General features: G+C 33.5%; 1 protein-coding gene and 1 pseudogene across 2 annotated transcripts in view; one reads left to right on the top strand and one right to left on the bottom strand.

Annotated features, from left to right (window-relative positions):
• The window catches only part of UVRAG (UV radiation resistance associated), a 254,987-nt gene that overhangs the window by 135,623 nt on the left and 102,153 nt on the right, over positions 1-17,211 (bottom strand). For both annotated transcript variants that reach the window (XM_039848085.1, XM_039848086.1), the window contains one exon: positions 14,785-14,890. In XM_039848085.1, coding sequence (XP_039704019.1) covers positions 14,785-14,890 — 106 coding nt within the window. The remainder of the gene's footprint in view (positions 1-14,784; positions 14,891-17,211) is intronic.
• LOC120590210 (malignant T-cell-amplified sequence 1-like) lies at positions 1,428-2,100 on the top strand (annotated as a pseudogene).

The raw sequence follows: 17,211 nt of genomic DNA, 5'->3' as shown, positions 1-17,211 counted from the left end.
AATCTATAGTCTGAGGACAGTTCTTTCTAAAATTCCAGAAGACACTACAAAATATGTCAGACTTCTTTTCTGACATCACAATACAATAAGACAAAAATTACTAATAAAAAAGAAATGGAGTTCTCAAAATGTTAAACATAAGAGTTGCCAAAGGACCCAACGATCCCACTCTTTGGTTTATACCCAAGAGAATTAAAAACATGTCCACACAAAAACCTGAATATGAATGTTCATTACAGCATTATTCATAATAGTCAAACAGTGGAATCAATCCAAATGCCCATCATCTGATAAATGGATAAATAAAATGTGGCATATCTATAAATGGAATATTATTTGGAAATAAAAAGAAATAAAGTACTGATATATGCCACAACATGGATGAGCCTTGAAAACATTATGCTAAGTAAAAGCAGCCAGTTTATAAGAGACACAGACTCTATTTACACGAAACGTCCAGAAGAGGCAAATCTATAGAAAAAAAAATGCAGATTTCCATCCTTGCCAAATTGAATCAAGGTACTCTAATATCCTGCAGATTTCAGAGTAGGCCAAGCAAGGACCTAGGGCTTTCATTCCTTCCAGGTGGTAACGAATTAAGCTTCCCCATAAGGTATCCCCCATATGGGAGAAGCCTGGACTTGTAGCAGTAATGAGATAACCCCCCCCCTCCCTGCTGGGTGATATCAGAGAAGGCCTAGTGAAGAGTCAGAACTTCCACTACTATGCAGCATTAGTAGGCCACCTTATTCCCCATGATTATCAATAGAGGTCATCTGGGGAGCAGAATCAAGGCACTCATACTTCTCCCAGCCAGGTAGGCATTATTGGAGGCCTAGTGGAGAGCTGGAACTCCTACTCCCAGCCAGAAGTAATGAGTGCGCACGCACGCACATATCACTTGAGTGTCAATGGAAGGAATTGGAGAACCTGAACTTCTACATCCACCTGGCAGTAATGAGATGGTGCCTCTCCCTTCCCCTACCATAAGGAGAGCTGTCAGAGGAATCCAGGTAAAACGGAAATTTTAAATAAAATCCAGAGACTCATAATATAATACCCCAAATGTATAAGTTTCCATCAAAAATCACTCATACCAAAAAACAGGAAGATGTCAAAGTAAATGAAAAAGGGTAATCAATAGATGTCAACTTGAGAAGACAGACATGTTAAAATCACCTGACAAAACTGAGAGCAGCCATCATAAAAATGCTTCAACAGCAATTAAAAACATGCTTGAAAAAAAATGAAAAAATAGGACATGTTGGCAAAGAAATAGAAAGTCTCAGTAAAGAAAAAGAAGATATTAAGAAGAATCAAATGGAAATTTTAGAACTGAAAATAACTAGAACAGGACTAGGATAACGACTATAGGTCTGACTATCAGTACCTTCTTCATGTAAGGGGATCTGCCGGATCCTTGATAATTCAATTTTTTTCCCATTCTGGGCCCTTCCCTATCGCCACACTCTTCATCTTAGATCATGTTCAAGAAATTTGATGAAAAAGAAAATGTGTCCAACTGCATCCAGTTGAAAACCTCAGTGGTAAAGGGTGTTAAGAACCAATTGATAGAGCAATTTCTAGGTATTGAACCATGGCTTAATCAAATCATGCCTAAGAAAGATCCTGTCAAAATAATAAGATGACATGGACACATAGAAATCCTTACAGTAAATAGAGAGTTACTATTTTTTAGACAAAGAGAAGAGCCTTTTCATCCAATTCTAAGATTACTTCACAAATATCTTTTTATCCGGTCACACCAGGAAGCTGATAAAGGAGCCATCAAAATTATACTCAGTAGAGCAAATATCATGTGTACAGGCTTAACTCCTGGAGCTAAACTTTACCCTGCTGCATGCAGTAGATATGATTGTTGCCATCACGGCAAAAGGAAAACAACATGCTCTGTGTGTCGGAACCATGATATTGAGATCTGAGAGAGCCAAAAAAGGAATTGGTATTGAAAATATCTATTATTTAAACAATAGGCTGTGGCATATGAAGACATATATAAATGAGCCTCAGAAAGAATGCACTGAGCTAAATATAGATATTGTGCTGTATCTGTGTTTGTGTCTGTATGTGACGGCATGAAGACAATACCTCTGTGGTTATGCTGAATAAACTCAATAGATGCTAAAATTTAAAAAAAAAAGAAAGTAAAAGGAAAACTTAGTGAATGAGCCCAAGAGCAGAATGTAAGAGATAGAGAAAAGAATTTTTAAGCTGAAAGACAGAACAATAGAAACTGTCCAATCTAAACAACAGAGTAAACAGACTACCAAAAAAAAAAAAAATGAACAAAGCCACAAGATCTATCATTTGTATCATCAAGTACCAGGAGGAAAGATGAAAGGGCAGGAGTGAAAAAGTGCTCATTGAAATAATAGTTAAAACTTCCCAAATTTGGCAAAATATATAAATCTACAGATTCAAGAAGTTAATGAACCCCAAACAGAACAAATTAAATAGAGAAAATCCCCAAATAAATGAAACCAAAAGCTGGTTTTTTGATAAGTTCAATACAACTGATAAAATGCTAGCCAGGTTAACCAAGAAAAAAAGAGAGAAAATATATATTATTAATATGAAGAATGAAAAGGGGCCATCACAACTGATTCCATAAACATTAAAATAATAACTAATACTATAAACAACTTTTCCCTCTGCCCACAAATTTGATAACTTAGATGAAATAGACCAATTCATTCTAGGAAAAAATAGATTATCTGAATAGGCCTATATATATGTATATATGAGAAATCAAATCAAACCTTCTAAAATGGGAAGCACCAGATGTAGATGGTTTCACCATCCAGGTGAATTTTACCAAACATTTAAATAAGAATAATACTAGTTCTTTAAAATCTCTTCCATGATATAGAAGAACTTCCAAACTCATTCTATGAGGCTATCATCATCCTAACACCAAAACCAGACAAAGATATCACTAGAAAGGAAAATAGAGACCAATATCTCTCATGAACATAGATGCTAATTCCTCAACAAAATATTAGCAAATCACATCCAACAATGTATAAGAATTATACATTGTGGCCAAATGAAATTTATTCCAGGTATGCAAGGCAGGTTTGACTTTCAATAATCAATTAATGGAATTCACCACATAAAACAGACTAAAGAAAAAAAATCATATAATCTTATCAATAGATGCTGAAAAAGATGTGACAAGATTCAATACCTATTTATGATAAAAACAAACAAACAAACAAACAAACAAACTCTCAGCAAACTAGGAGTAAAGAACTTCCTAACTTGGTAAAGAACATTTGCCAAAAAACCTACAGCTAACACCACATTTAATAGTGAGAAAACAGATACTTTCTCCCTAAGTTGGAGAACAAATCAAAGATGTCTCTTTTCACCACTCTCTTAAACATGTACTGGAAGTACTAGCTAGACAATAAGGCGAGAAAAGGAAATAAAAGCTATACAGATTGAAAAAGAAGAAATAAAATCATCTTTGTTTACAGATTATATAATTGCCTATACAAAAAATCCCATAGAATCGACGCCCCCCCCATCCCCAAAAATACCCCCCTGGAACAAATAAAAGATTATAGTAAAGTTGCATGATTCAAGGTTAATACACAAAAGTCAACGGCTTTCTTGTGTAATAGCAAGACACAACTGGAATTTGAAATTAAACACATCAATTACATTAGCATAAAAAATAAAGTAATTAGATATAAAGCTAAAAAAAATGTATAAGATATAATGAAGAAAACTACAAAACTCTGATGACAGAAATCAAAGGAGATCCAAATAAATGGAGAGAATGTCCATGTTCATGGACAGGAAAAAAATATTAAGATATCAAAATTTCCCACTTGATCTACAGATTCAGTGAAATCCCAGACAATTATTTTTTGGATATCAACAAATTGATTCCAAAGTTTACATAGAAAGACAAAAAACCCAAAATGCCAACTCAATACTGAAAGAGAAGAACGAAGTTGGAAGATTGACACTATTCAGTGTCAAGACTTACTATAAAGATACAGTAATCAAGACAGTATGGTGTGGGTGAAAGAAGAGACAAATAAATCAGTGGAACAGAATAAAGAGCCCAGAAATAGATACGCACAAATGCAGTCAACTAATCTTTGAAAAGAACAAATGCACTTCAATGGAGTAAAGATAGCCTTTTCACCAAATGATGCTAGAACCACTGGACAGCCACAAGTAAAACAAAACAAAATATTTAGATACAGACCTTACATCCTTCACAAAAATTAACTCAAAATGGATTACAGACCTAAATGTGAAATAAAAAATTATTATAAAACTTTTATAAGATAACATTGGAGAAAATCTAGGTGACCCTGGGCTTGGAGATTATTTTTTACATACAATAGCAAATGTATGATCTATGAAAGAAGAAATCGATAAGCTGGATTTCATTAAAGCTACTGCTCTGCAAAAATCACTATTAAGAGAATGAAAAGACAAGCTACGGGCAGAGAGGAAATATTTGAAAACCATTTATCTGATAGAAATGGTATTCAAAATATGTAAAGAACTCTAAAAACTCAACAATAAAACAACTCAATTAAAAAATGGGCAAAAGATCTGAACTGTCACCTCATCAAAGAAGATATACAAACGGCAAATAAGCACATAAAAAGATGTTCAACATATATCACCAAGGAAGTGCAAATTAAAACAATAATTAGATAACATTACATACCTATTAAAATAGTTAAAATCCAAAATACTAACAATACCAAATGCTGACAAGGATGTGGAGCAACAGAAACTTGCATTCATTGTTAGTGGCAATGCAAAATGGTACAGTCACTTTAGAAGATGGTCTGGTAGTTTCTTATAAAACTAAACATAGGCTTACTATATGATTCAGTAATTGCCTTCCTAGACAATTATCCAGATGAGTTGAAAACTTACATCCACAAAAAAAAAAAAAAAAAAGTGCACATAAATATGTAGAGCAGCTTTATTCATAGTTGCCAAAACCTTGGAAGCAACCAAGATGTACCTTCAATAGGTCAACAGATAAAAACAAAAAAAAAAAACCCCGGTATATCTGTACAATAAAATATTATTAAGCAATAAAAAGAAATGAACTATGAAAAGACATGGAGGAGCCTTAAAAGAAGTCAATCTGAAAAAGCTACATACTATATGATTCCGACTACATGATATTCTGGAAAAGCCAAATCTATGGAGAGAGTAAATAGATCAGAGATTGCCAGAGGTTCTGAGGAAGGGGGAAAAGGATGAACAGGTGGAGCACATGGAATTTTTAGGCCAATGAAAATATTATGTATGATACTATAATGGTGAATACATAACACTGTGCATTTATCAAAAACCGTAGCATGTACAACTCGAAGAGTGAACCCTATTGTAAATTACAGGCTTTAGTTAAGAAATTATTACTATTGATTGAATAATTGTAACAAATGTACACTAACATAAGATGGTAATAATTACAAAAATTGGGAGAAGAAAGGGAGAAATGAGAACTTTCTGTACTTTATGCACAATTTTTCTGTATATCTAATTCTTCTCTGAATAAAGTTTATTTTTTTAAATAATGGCACTGTACTTCTAAAAAAGTCAATTTTACTGACTGTTCATTTAGTAAAATGAATCTTAGACATTCTAACAGAGATACAATTAAGTTTGCTAAATAAGTTTAACCTATCTTTCTATAAAAATATTTTCTAATTAAATCTATAAAACAATGGTTTAAACTTTACCCAGACTCCCTTTTAATCCAAATACTTTGTCAGCATTTGCCTCCAGATAAAATCTGAAATCCTGCCCCCAAAATGAACGTGTATGTGCTTGCATGTTTGCATTTATACACAATTACTGTATTAGGAATGTATGTACTCTTCTCTCCTGCTCTTTATCAAGTGTCAATAATATACTTTTCTTGATTTTCCATGACATAAATCTTAACGAAACAGCAATTTGGCTGTACCTAGTAAATTCTCATTTGTCCTAAGAAATATACTAATTTAAACTGTAATAGGAAAAAAATCCATTCATTAAATAAACTTAATAGGTTACTAAGCCCTAGGATAAGTTAGTGGAAAATTTTAAAAGAAAAAAGTCAGCATCTCTTTTTGATTCACTGACAATGAGGAAGCATGGGCACTCGGCAAAATGAGTAGTGGTATGGCCTTGTTGAAGGAATGGCGTGAAAATGACTTTTGACAGTTGTGAGGAAAGTACTTTATAGCTATCATTTCTCACCCAAAATGCCTTCTACCTCATCTCTGAAATACTGATTCTAAACAGATGGCATGATCATCTGTTAAAGACATTTAAGCCAAGAAAATAAGCAGAAAAGCTTATTTCCAATCATCATTATTATATTTGACTGTGAAACTCTATGAAATATGGAAACATTTCTAATCAATTTTTCCTGAACAAAGCAAACATTTAATAACCAGCCTACTATGTGCTTTTCAATGAATGAGAAATGGTTTCTGCTTTCTAAGAGTTTGGGTCTAGCAGAGACAAAAGCTATTTTGCCTGGCAACCCACTGTACGAACAAAGACTGAAAGTCAATGAGATTACTTATCATTAAAGAAGGAAAAAAAAAAAACAATTTGCATTTCTTTAGTAATCCAATACTGTGATAAGGAAGTCCTAGGGTGTTTTTACAACATGGAGGAAAGAAATATGTATATTTTTAGGAAGCAACCTTTTCCCACAAAGAGGTAAGTGTTCAATTTCCTTAACTTGAAGTTTTCCACAAAATATATCAACTGAATTCTACCTGGGCATGGGGAAAAAAATAGAAGGAAAAAAAAAAATCAAACCTTCAGAATACAGAGATATACAAAGGTAGGGAATTAAGCAGTTCTATTGCAGGGTAGATGCTCAAATTAGGATATGTTTTCTAGAATCAAAGAACTAAGGGTACGAATTAATCTAAATACTAAGCTAATTGAGGAAAGTGTGTAAATACTGTGTTTGTGTTAAACCACGTGCAGAAACTGGCCCATTTACAGAAACATATCAAGTCATTCAAACCCAGGACTGTTGGCTCTAATTTCTAATGAGTAAACAAACCCTGCCCAAGTGAGATCTGCTTCTGATCCTTTCTAATATATCTAAGGCAAGTGCTCAAAGATCCTAATGTTCTATAAGCATCTTCTAATGGGTTTCTGAGTTCTATTCCATTTATCTGTTTATTCCATGTATAGGTAATGTAATATGTGCATCTATCTCCAATGAATCACTTTTAATTGGATTTTAGTGTTTTTATATAATACTCTCTTATCTGAAAATCACAGATACATTTCATTTACTTGAAAGCACACATATTCCTATTTATGAGTCTTTACAAAGGCGGTGATGAGTATGTTAAAAAGTCATTTCAGAATGACAGACTAATTTGTATATGATGCTTTAGAGAAAACAATTTTCTTCTCATAGATCACATTGGAGCTAAAACACCTTAAGCAAAATTTCTCAAAGTATCATCCAGGAAACCATGAGGGTTCCTGAGACCATTTCAATCTATGAGATCAAAAATATTTTCATAATAACACTAAGCTGTTATTTCCCCTTTTCACTCTCATTTTCTCATTACCTGTATAGTGGAGTTTTCCAGAGTCTATAAAATTTGTGATATCACAACAGATAGATTTCAGAAGTATATATGAGAATCCACTGGTCTTTAATTAACGTAGGCATTATCAATAGATATAGCCTAAGTTCTCTGAGATCTTTACAACTTTTAAGAGCATAAAAGGGTCTAGAGATCAAAAAGTTTGAGAATTGGTGGCTCAGGGCATATTCATCTATATTAGTTTTCCCACCAATATTGAAAATAACTAACAATCTGAAAAGAAAGTTCACAGTTGTCCTATAAGTTAACAACTTTGTTTTTAAATGTCATTTATAAGTTGTTTTTATTGCACCCACACCTACTCAACCACTAAAGAAGGGAAAAAATTTCCTTAGAAAATATTTAATCTAACTCATTAATTTTATAGACTCAGTGGCAACATCATGCCTAGAACCCAGATCCAACTTGGGAGATAAAGCAAAAAGTATATCATAATAAAATAGACAGGAGTTCTGTTCTGGTATAAGAGAAAGCACCTAACAAACTAGTCCTCCCATAAAAAATAGCTATAGACTCTAGATAAAATACAAAAAGCTACTGCTTGAGGGTTCTGGAGACTGGTCATTGGCAGGCAGATTTTGGAAGAGACTCAGAACCTGGTATAAGCAACCAACACACAGAGCGAATTTCCCCTTTTCTGTGGCTTTGCCCTGAGGATGACTGTGGTCAAACTCCAAAAGAAAGACAACTATATTTCTGGCCAGAAGAACCACGAGAGATCAGGTAAGCAAAGCCACCAGAATGGAGGAAGCCAGATAACAGGCAACTTCAAATTCTGTTTAAATTCAATATGAGTCTCCAAATTCTAAATTACAAATGCACAAGCAAACATACATGTTTATTGTGCTAAAGGGTAAAAATACTAAACTAAAATCTGAGCCAATGTTCATCGTAGACTCAGCCTAATCAAGTTAACTATCTGCTAAAATAAAAACCGATATTCTTCAGAGCAAAGAAGCAAATCCAGAAATTCCACAAAATTACACGCACAATGTCCAGGATGCTATGCAATATTACCCAACATACAAACAGCCAGGAAAATGTGACTCACTCTCTAGGGAAAAGACAACCCCGAGATGATCCAGATGTTAGAAATATCAAACAAAGACTTTAAAGTCACTATTATAAATATGCTGAGTGAGAATAAGTAAAATATTCTCATAATGCATAAAATATTCTCATAAGCACATAAAATCTTAGTATAGTACCAGAAAATATTAAAAGTCCAGGATACTTCTGCTTCTGGTCAAGATGAACTAGGAAAAAGAAACATTGCCCAAATAATTTTACCAGACTACCATATTCCTAATACCAATCTGATAAAGTAATTAAAAACATTGCATCCCAATATCTCTAATAAATATAGGCTCAAAAACCTTTAAATTATTACGAGATCAAACCTAGCAAGATACAAAAAAGATTATATATCGTAATCAATTCAGGTTTATTCTAGATTTGCAATGCTAGTTAAAAATTTGAAATTAAATCAATGTAGTTCAGCTATACATATTAACGGAATCGAGGAGAAAAATCACATGATATGTCAATAGGTGCAGAAAAAGTATTTGACAAAATTAAATATCCATTCATGATTAAAATGCTCAGAAACTAGAAATAAGAGGGAACTTCCCCAAACCAATTAATGGCATTGCTACCATTATATTTAATGAAGAAAAAATGAATCACTTCCTCCTATAATCAGGAACGAGAAAGGATTTCCATTTTTATCACTTTTATTTAACATTGTGCTATTGAAATAAGGCAGAAAAATTAAATAAGGCACATAAAGCAGTTCAAATTTGAAGGTACAATGTTTACATAGACAATCTCAAGAAATCTACAAAATCGCTATTAAACTAAGATACAAGATTGTAAGATGAATTTAATAAATTAAAAGGTATACTAGTAGCAAACAAATGAGAAATAAAAATTCAAAAACAATCTCTATTTGCAATAATGCCAAAAAATACCCTCCCATAAAACACTTAGAAATATTTCTAACAAAAGATGTCAAAATCTCTAGTGAAAGATACAAGATATTATTTAGAGAATTGAATTTGATATTGTTAAGATGGCAATTCTCCACAAATTGATCTACAAATCCTTATCAAAATTCCATCAGGCTTACCTAAATATCAGACCTGAAACAATAAATTGCATGGAAGAAAACGCAGGTACTAAACTTTTGGACCTTGAGCTTAAAGAAGATTTTATAAATTTGACCTCAAAGGCAAGGGAAGTAAAAGCAAAAGTAAATGAACGGGACTATATCAAACTAAAAAGCTTCTGCATAGCAAAAGAAACTGTCAACAAGGCAAAGAGACAGCCATGTATTTGTGAACACCTCCAATAAGGGCCTAATATCCAAAATATAGAAAGAACTCATACAACTCAACAACAACAACAAATAAACCAATTAAAAAATGGACAGAGGATCTGAATAAACGCTTCTCCCAAGAAGACATACAAACGGCCAACAAACATATGAAAAGATGCTCAACTCACTAGGGAAATGCAAATCAAAACCACAATGAGATACCATCTCACACCTGTTAAAATGGCTATTATCAACAGAACAAGTAGTAACAAGTGTTGGAGAGGATACAGAGGAAAAAGAACCCTAGTACACTGCTGGTGGGACTACAAACTACTATGGATAACAGTATGGAGGTTTCTCAAAAAACTAAAAGAGTGGATCTACTATGTGGGCGATCCAGCAGTCGTTTCTACTGAGTATTAATTTACCGGCAGACCAAAAACTTGAAAACCGTTTGACACGCTGCACACTTCACCACCTGGTGACCTGGCATTACGAAAATCAGGATATGCACACCAGACGATTCATATAGAGTGTGCTTATTTACTGTGTAATGAAGACATCTTAAGGAAAGCCAACTCCTAAGTCCTACAAATGATGACTGGGCATGGATAAAAAAGAAGATACCGTACATATCTGGGAACACTGCCTGAAAGCTTTACCTGGGTGGAACATGTCCCTCCTATTACTCAGCTATAAGAAGAGATGAAACTCCCCTCACATTTCCGTTCACATGGATGTATCTTGAGATAATCATGAAATGCTAAATAAGTCAAAATAAGTGAAAACAGAAAAATTGAAAGCTCCACATGATATGACCTATCATTTATATGTGGGGATATAAATCTAAAAGCAACAAAACAACTCTTGTCCTGACAAACCATAGCTTGAACAGAGACTCATGGACATGGGCAGTGGACTAATGAATTCAGTGGTCAGAAGGAAAAGAGGAGAGGGAAATATAGCAGGGGCAGAAGGGGTCAATCATGTAGTGATGGAAAGAAAAAATCTAACTCTGGTGATGAACACAATGCAGTTTTATATAATGGTGTCTCTGTTCAAGTGTTGAACTGTACACTTGAAACTGTGGATTTTATTGGATTTTGTTATTCAATGTCATCCCCCGCACTTCCCACACACACAGACAGACAGGCAGACAGACAGACAAAACTTACAGCAGGCTTTTTTTTTTGGTAGAAACTGACAAATTGATTCTCAAATTCACTTGGAAATACAAAGAACCTAGAAAACCCACACGAATTTTTAAAAGAAGAACAAAGTCGGAGGACTTAACCTATCTGGATTTAAGAGAACAAATCTAAAATAATAAGAGAGTTTGGTATTGATGATAGATATACAGATCAATGGAACAAAACAGAGAATCCAGAAATAGATACACACATGATCAACTGATTTATTACAAAACAGTTAAATAAGAAAAGACTATTCAAAAAATTATGCTAAATCAATTGGATATTCACACAGAAAAAATCATCTTACTTAACTAGCAAAAAAAACTAACTCGAGATGGATCATAGATCTAAATGTAAAGCCCCAAACTATAAAACTTCTAGAATAAAACACAGGAGAAAATTTATTTGACTTTTGGTTAGATGACAATTTCTTATGAAGAACACAAAGAGCTCTAACCACAAAATAAAAAATTTTTAGAATACATTGGATTTCATAAAATTTAAAATTCTATTCCTTGGAAAACATCACTAAGAACACAAAAGGCAAGCTACAGACTGGGAAAAAAATGTTCCCAACACACATATCAGAAAAAGGACTTGTATCCAGGAAAAAAAAAAAAAATACACACGCACTCACTCTCTCTAATCCCAACATAAGAAGAAGAAAAAAATCCCATTAAAAAGAGGGAAAAATATGAAATTACATGTATCCGAGGAGTAAAAAAAAAAATAAGTAAATAAATTGAAGTAAATGGGAACCAGGTTTCTCACTACTAGAAAAAGATACTACAAGTAAAATGAGAGGGAAGGCTAGAATGAACCCTGTGGTGTTAGAGTTGAATATATTAGTACAAACATGTTTATTTTAACATATATGAAGATAGATACTTGTATATAGCAGCTCTGTACACTGAGAGGGTCAAGAAGCAGTTACAACTGAGTAGCAACAAGCACACCCAGTGCTCAGAACTTGTTCCTAAATACCATTATCCCAGTTCCAGAAATTGAAGACGTGCTTTTAAAAAACAAAGAAGAGATGAAGGCATGTCAAGTGGACACAGGAGCCAACTTGAAAAAGCTCCCAATGCCGTAAGCTGAGCAAGAAAACAATAACAAAAACATAGTATTGAATTATAACCTGAAGTATAAAATAAATACACACATGTCCATACTAATAAATAAATGATTGAATACATATATAAATGGTGGGAAAAAGGGAGAGGAGACAAATTTTCCTCACAAAGAATTCCAAATAATATGTATAGATAGTTCCCCTCCAAGAGGTAAAGCTTAAGTCCCCTCTGCATGAGTGTAGGCTGAACTTAATATCTTGCTTTCAAAAGGAAACTTTATAGTAGATAAACCTAGAAGACACTACATTAACCAAATGACAAAAGTTAATATAAACAATGATTCATCATGGTGATTTAATTATACAAAAGAATGAGAAACTGTCATAGATCAGAAAAGCCTAAGAAGACATGATGACTAAATCCAATGTGGTATCCTGAACTGGAAACTAGAACAAAAAAAAGGACTTTAGGATCCAGTCTAATCATGAGAAATCATCAGACAAATCCCAATAGAGGGATATTCTATAAAATATCTGACTAGTAATCCTGAAAACTGTCAAAGTCATCAAAAACAATGCAAGTCTGAGAAATTTTTACAACATAGAAGGGTCTGAAAAAGCGTGACTATTAAATGTAGCATGGTTTCCTGAATGAGATCTTGGAAGAGAAAAGGGAAATTTGGTAAAATTTCAGGAAATCTGAATAAAGGATGAACTTTAATTAATGATGATTTATCAATACGGCTTCATTAATTGTGACAAATGTATCATACTAAAGTAAGATGTTAATAACAGAGAAACTAGGTATGGGGTATGTGGGGTAACTCTCCACACTATCTTTGTAATAATTCCATAAACCTAAAGCTTTTCTAAAATAAAAAGTTTAATTATGTAAAAAAGAATTAATGGAAACACTACTGAAACCTGAATAAAGTCCATAGTTTATAGTAATGTATCAGTGTTAATTTCTTGATATGATAATGTACTACATCACATGTACCACATCAAATGTAACATAGTTATATAAGAGGTTAACTTAGAGGAAACTGGATGAAAAGTTTATGGAAACTCTGAACTTTCTTTACAAGTTTTCTGTAAATCTAAATAAAGAGTTTATCTTTTTAATGGGCAAAAATATTTAAATATTTTTTATTACTAAATATTTAAACCTATACTACTTAGAGACATATGACCAATAAAGAATGAAAAATGTTCATTATAGAAATGTTATTATAAACCAAAATAGGAAAACACTATACATCCATTAGAATAGCTGAAATTAAAAAGACTGACCTTTTAAATGAAATGGACAAATCTTTGAATGATATAAGCTACCAAAGCTCAAACAGATAACTTCAATAACCATGTAAGTATTAAAGAACTGAATTCAAAATCCACAAAGAAAACTCCATACCCAGATGGTTTCACTGGTAAATTCTACCAACATTTAATAATAATTCCAATTCTACACACATTCTTCTAGAAAACAGAAGAGGGAATCCTCCCCAGCTCACCACTATAGTTATCGCAGATACCATATTTTGTATGCGTGCTGTGTGCTATATTAGGTTGAACTATATGAAACTGTCACTTATAGGTCAAAATCAGCAATTTTATATAGTTTAAATAGGTTTTCATCCATTAATTTCAAATTCCAAGAAAGATAAATCTTTATAGGTTAATTGTGTTGCTGCTTTTCTACAGTTCACCTATTAAATTATTATCTTGGGCAAACTTTCAAGGTAACATGAAATTTCCATTTGGGAATATAAGGCCCTCTGACAAGTTGACAGTGCTATAAATGATAACTGGAAGATACTGCCTTTCTATGATAAATGAATGTGTAAATACTTAAAAAATTTTAGTCAGGATTTCATTTAGCATTTGGATTTTAAGTATCATAAGCCATAGCACAAATTTCATCAAAAGCTATCCATAGTCATGTGGCTTCATTTTGAAAAAAAAAACTCTGTTACAATCACTATTCTGCTTACAAAGACAGACTTTTCATTCCAAAATTAATATTTTTTTCTCCACTAGAAAGAACAACCAAGATATATTAGTATCTTAAATCTGTCCTTTTGGAATGGAATTTCTATTTCTTTGGAAATGACTTGTTAAAACAATCTTTCCCAAAAGAGAACACTGTCTATAAACCAGCTTATTAAGTTTAACCCAAATAATTTTAAATTCATATTTGAACAGTAGGTTAGACCCTAAAGTTTTTTGTTTTTCTTCTGGCAGCTATCTTTCATTCATTATACAGTTCATGCCTAGAGTTTACACTTATAAGACATCAATAAAAACAGCTTTAAATTATCTTCTAAGTAATTGTATGTAATCTAAAGTCTCATCTAGCAGAAAAAGCAAGCACCTTGTATGTTACATTATTAGCAGATGAAAAGTTTATTTCCAACATTTAATGCCAGCAGAAGTCTGAGTGAAACATTAAGAGAAAAGAAAGAAAAAAAACTACCTGAAGTTTTTGAAAAAAATAATTACTATAAGAAGAATATGCTGATCATATTTAGAAATCAAACAGGCAAACATATAAAAACATACCAGCTCATTGCTTGTAGATGTGAGTTTCAGTTTTTCTTCAATTTCCTTTCCAATTTTCTGAACAGTTACCTGAGTCTGTTTAATTGCACACTGGGCTCTATGAAGCCTAGAAATAAAAGTTGTACAAAAATTTGAGTTTATAAACTCTCAACACAGAGCCACAGATATAAATGGAATGAAATGAGGACAAACTGAATTAATAATGAACCCAAAATGAATATTTCACAATTCTCTAGCATACTTACAATAGAATACAAAACACTGTAAAAACATCCTTTTTGTAACTGCTTGACTGCCTCTGATGCACTGAGAACTAAAATGAAGAACCCTTCAGGAGTCTGGAAGAGAGCTCAGAAAATGATCTGGTCTAATCCTATCATTTTACAAATGTGGAAAATGAGGCCCAAGAGAAGTTCAGTGGATTGCTAAAATTACCAGGAGAACTTCACTGCCATCAAAGCTGACTATTACTTATGGATATCCATAAACAAAAATAATTAATAATCTCAGTTGAAGACTAATTTAAAATAGTAGCCACCATGAAACATCAACATTGAAAAAATTAATTGAAGTAATGGTTAAAATTCCCCAAATTTGGTGAAAACAAACCCACAAATGCAGGAAGCTTAATTAGCCCTAAGCATAAGGAAAATGAAGACAATTACACCAATGCACATCATAATGAAATTGCTCAAAACCACTAATAAAGAGAAAATCTTAATGGAGCCAGAAAAAAGAAAACACACATGATATACAGAAGAACAAAAGTAAGAATGACAGCAGATTTTTCTTTGGAGCATATAACAGAAGACAGAAGAACAACATCTTTAAAGTACTGAAACAAACAAACAAAAAACCCTGTCAACCTAGAATTTTATACTGTGAAAAATCTTTTAAAAATTAAGGCAAAATAAAGATGTTTTCTGAAATACAAAAAAGCTGGAAGTATTAATTACCAACAGACCTACATTATGAGACATGCTAAAGGAGGTCCTTCAGGGAAAAAGAAAATCTTATCAGATGGAAACATATCTGTACAATACAGAGCATTGGAAATAGCAACTACGTTGGTAAATATATGATTATTTTCTTATTTTTAAAATCACTTCACAAGGTTAATGACTTTAAATAAAACTAAAAACGATTTTTGTTTTATTTTTGGGACTTATAATGTAGGTTTATCACATTGTAAAAGTGAAGTGTATGACAAACGCTGAATGGAAAAAATGGAAGTATACTATTGTGAGGTTTTAATACTTTACATAAAGTGGTAAAATATACCTTGAAGTTCAACTGTGATAAGTTAAAAACATATCCAGTGAACCCTAAGGCATCCATTAAAATAAAAAAGACCCAAAACTAAAAAAAAAAATTGTTATTTTCATTTTTAACTTAATTATGGGTTTATGTTTTACTTGATCTCTTTGTCTTCAAATATGTGGATACATATATGTACACATACACATAAATACACACACATACATGTACATATATGTATACACTTACATATTAAAAATGGTTAAATTTCAAGCTTCCAGTGAAGATAGTGGAGTAGGTAAATGCTGTGCTTGCCTCCTCCCACAACCACATCAAAATTACAACTACAGAACAACCTTCATTGAGAACTGTCTGATGTCTAGTTGAACACAAGTACTATAACTAAGGATACACAAAAGAAGCCACTTTGATACTGGTAGGAGGCACAGAGACGTGGAACACGTTGATCTCACACCCATGTGTGGTGGTTAAAAATCTTGGCTGTGGAGGTCCCTCTAAGAAGCAAGGGATCCCAGCCCCACACCAGGCTCTCCAGCCCAAGGTTCCAGTGCTGGGGAGAGAAGTCCCCGTAACTTCTTGCTATGAAAACCAGGGGAAATTATAGCTAAGAGAGATGGAGGGCAGCTAGAGTCCCAGAGATTCCTCTTAAAGAGCCTGCACATGGACTTACTCACTGATGGACTCACTTGCTCTGAGCTCCAGAGCTGGGGCAGCAGCTCAAAAGCCAACAAAGACAGGGAGGAATTGAATTGTCTGGCTTCAGGGTGAGGGCTGGAGGGGCAGCTTTCTCCCAGCAGAAGTGCTGAGCCCTCTCCTCACCCAGCCTGCACACATAGACAGCTGCCATATCTGAGATGCCATCAACCTAGCTAACATACCATTCGCCCGGCCCTGGTGATTCCAAGACCCTACCCCACCCAACCTGCAGGCCCACCCGAGCCTCTTCCAAGGGCCTTTCCATACAAACAGCCTGTCTTGGCTCATGCTGCAAATTTTCCTAAAATCTCTCAAAGGTTTACAAATCTCAAACAAGCAATGTCTGGCCTCAGTGTGCCCCATTCCTTCTTCCTAAGTGGCCCTAAGCACGGTACTAGTGATAGCCAGCCTCAGTTTGAAACTTAGCCTTTCTCAAGCACTTCCAAGTCCAAG

The sequence above is a fragment of the Pteropus medius genome, unplaced genomic scaffold, assembly GCF_902729225.1.
Source record: "Pteropus medius unplaced genomic scaffold, Ma_sr-lr_union100, whole genome shotgun sequence".
Lineage (NCBI taxonomy): Eukaryota > Metazoa > Chordata > Mammalia > Chiroptera > Pteropodidae > Pteropus > Pteropus medius.
The sequence above is the reverse complement of the archived record's forward strand: the minus strand, read 5'-3'. Positions and strand labels throughout refer to the sequence as shown.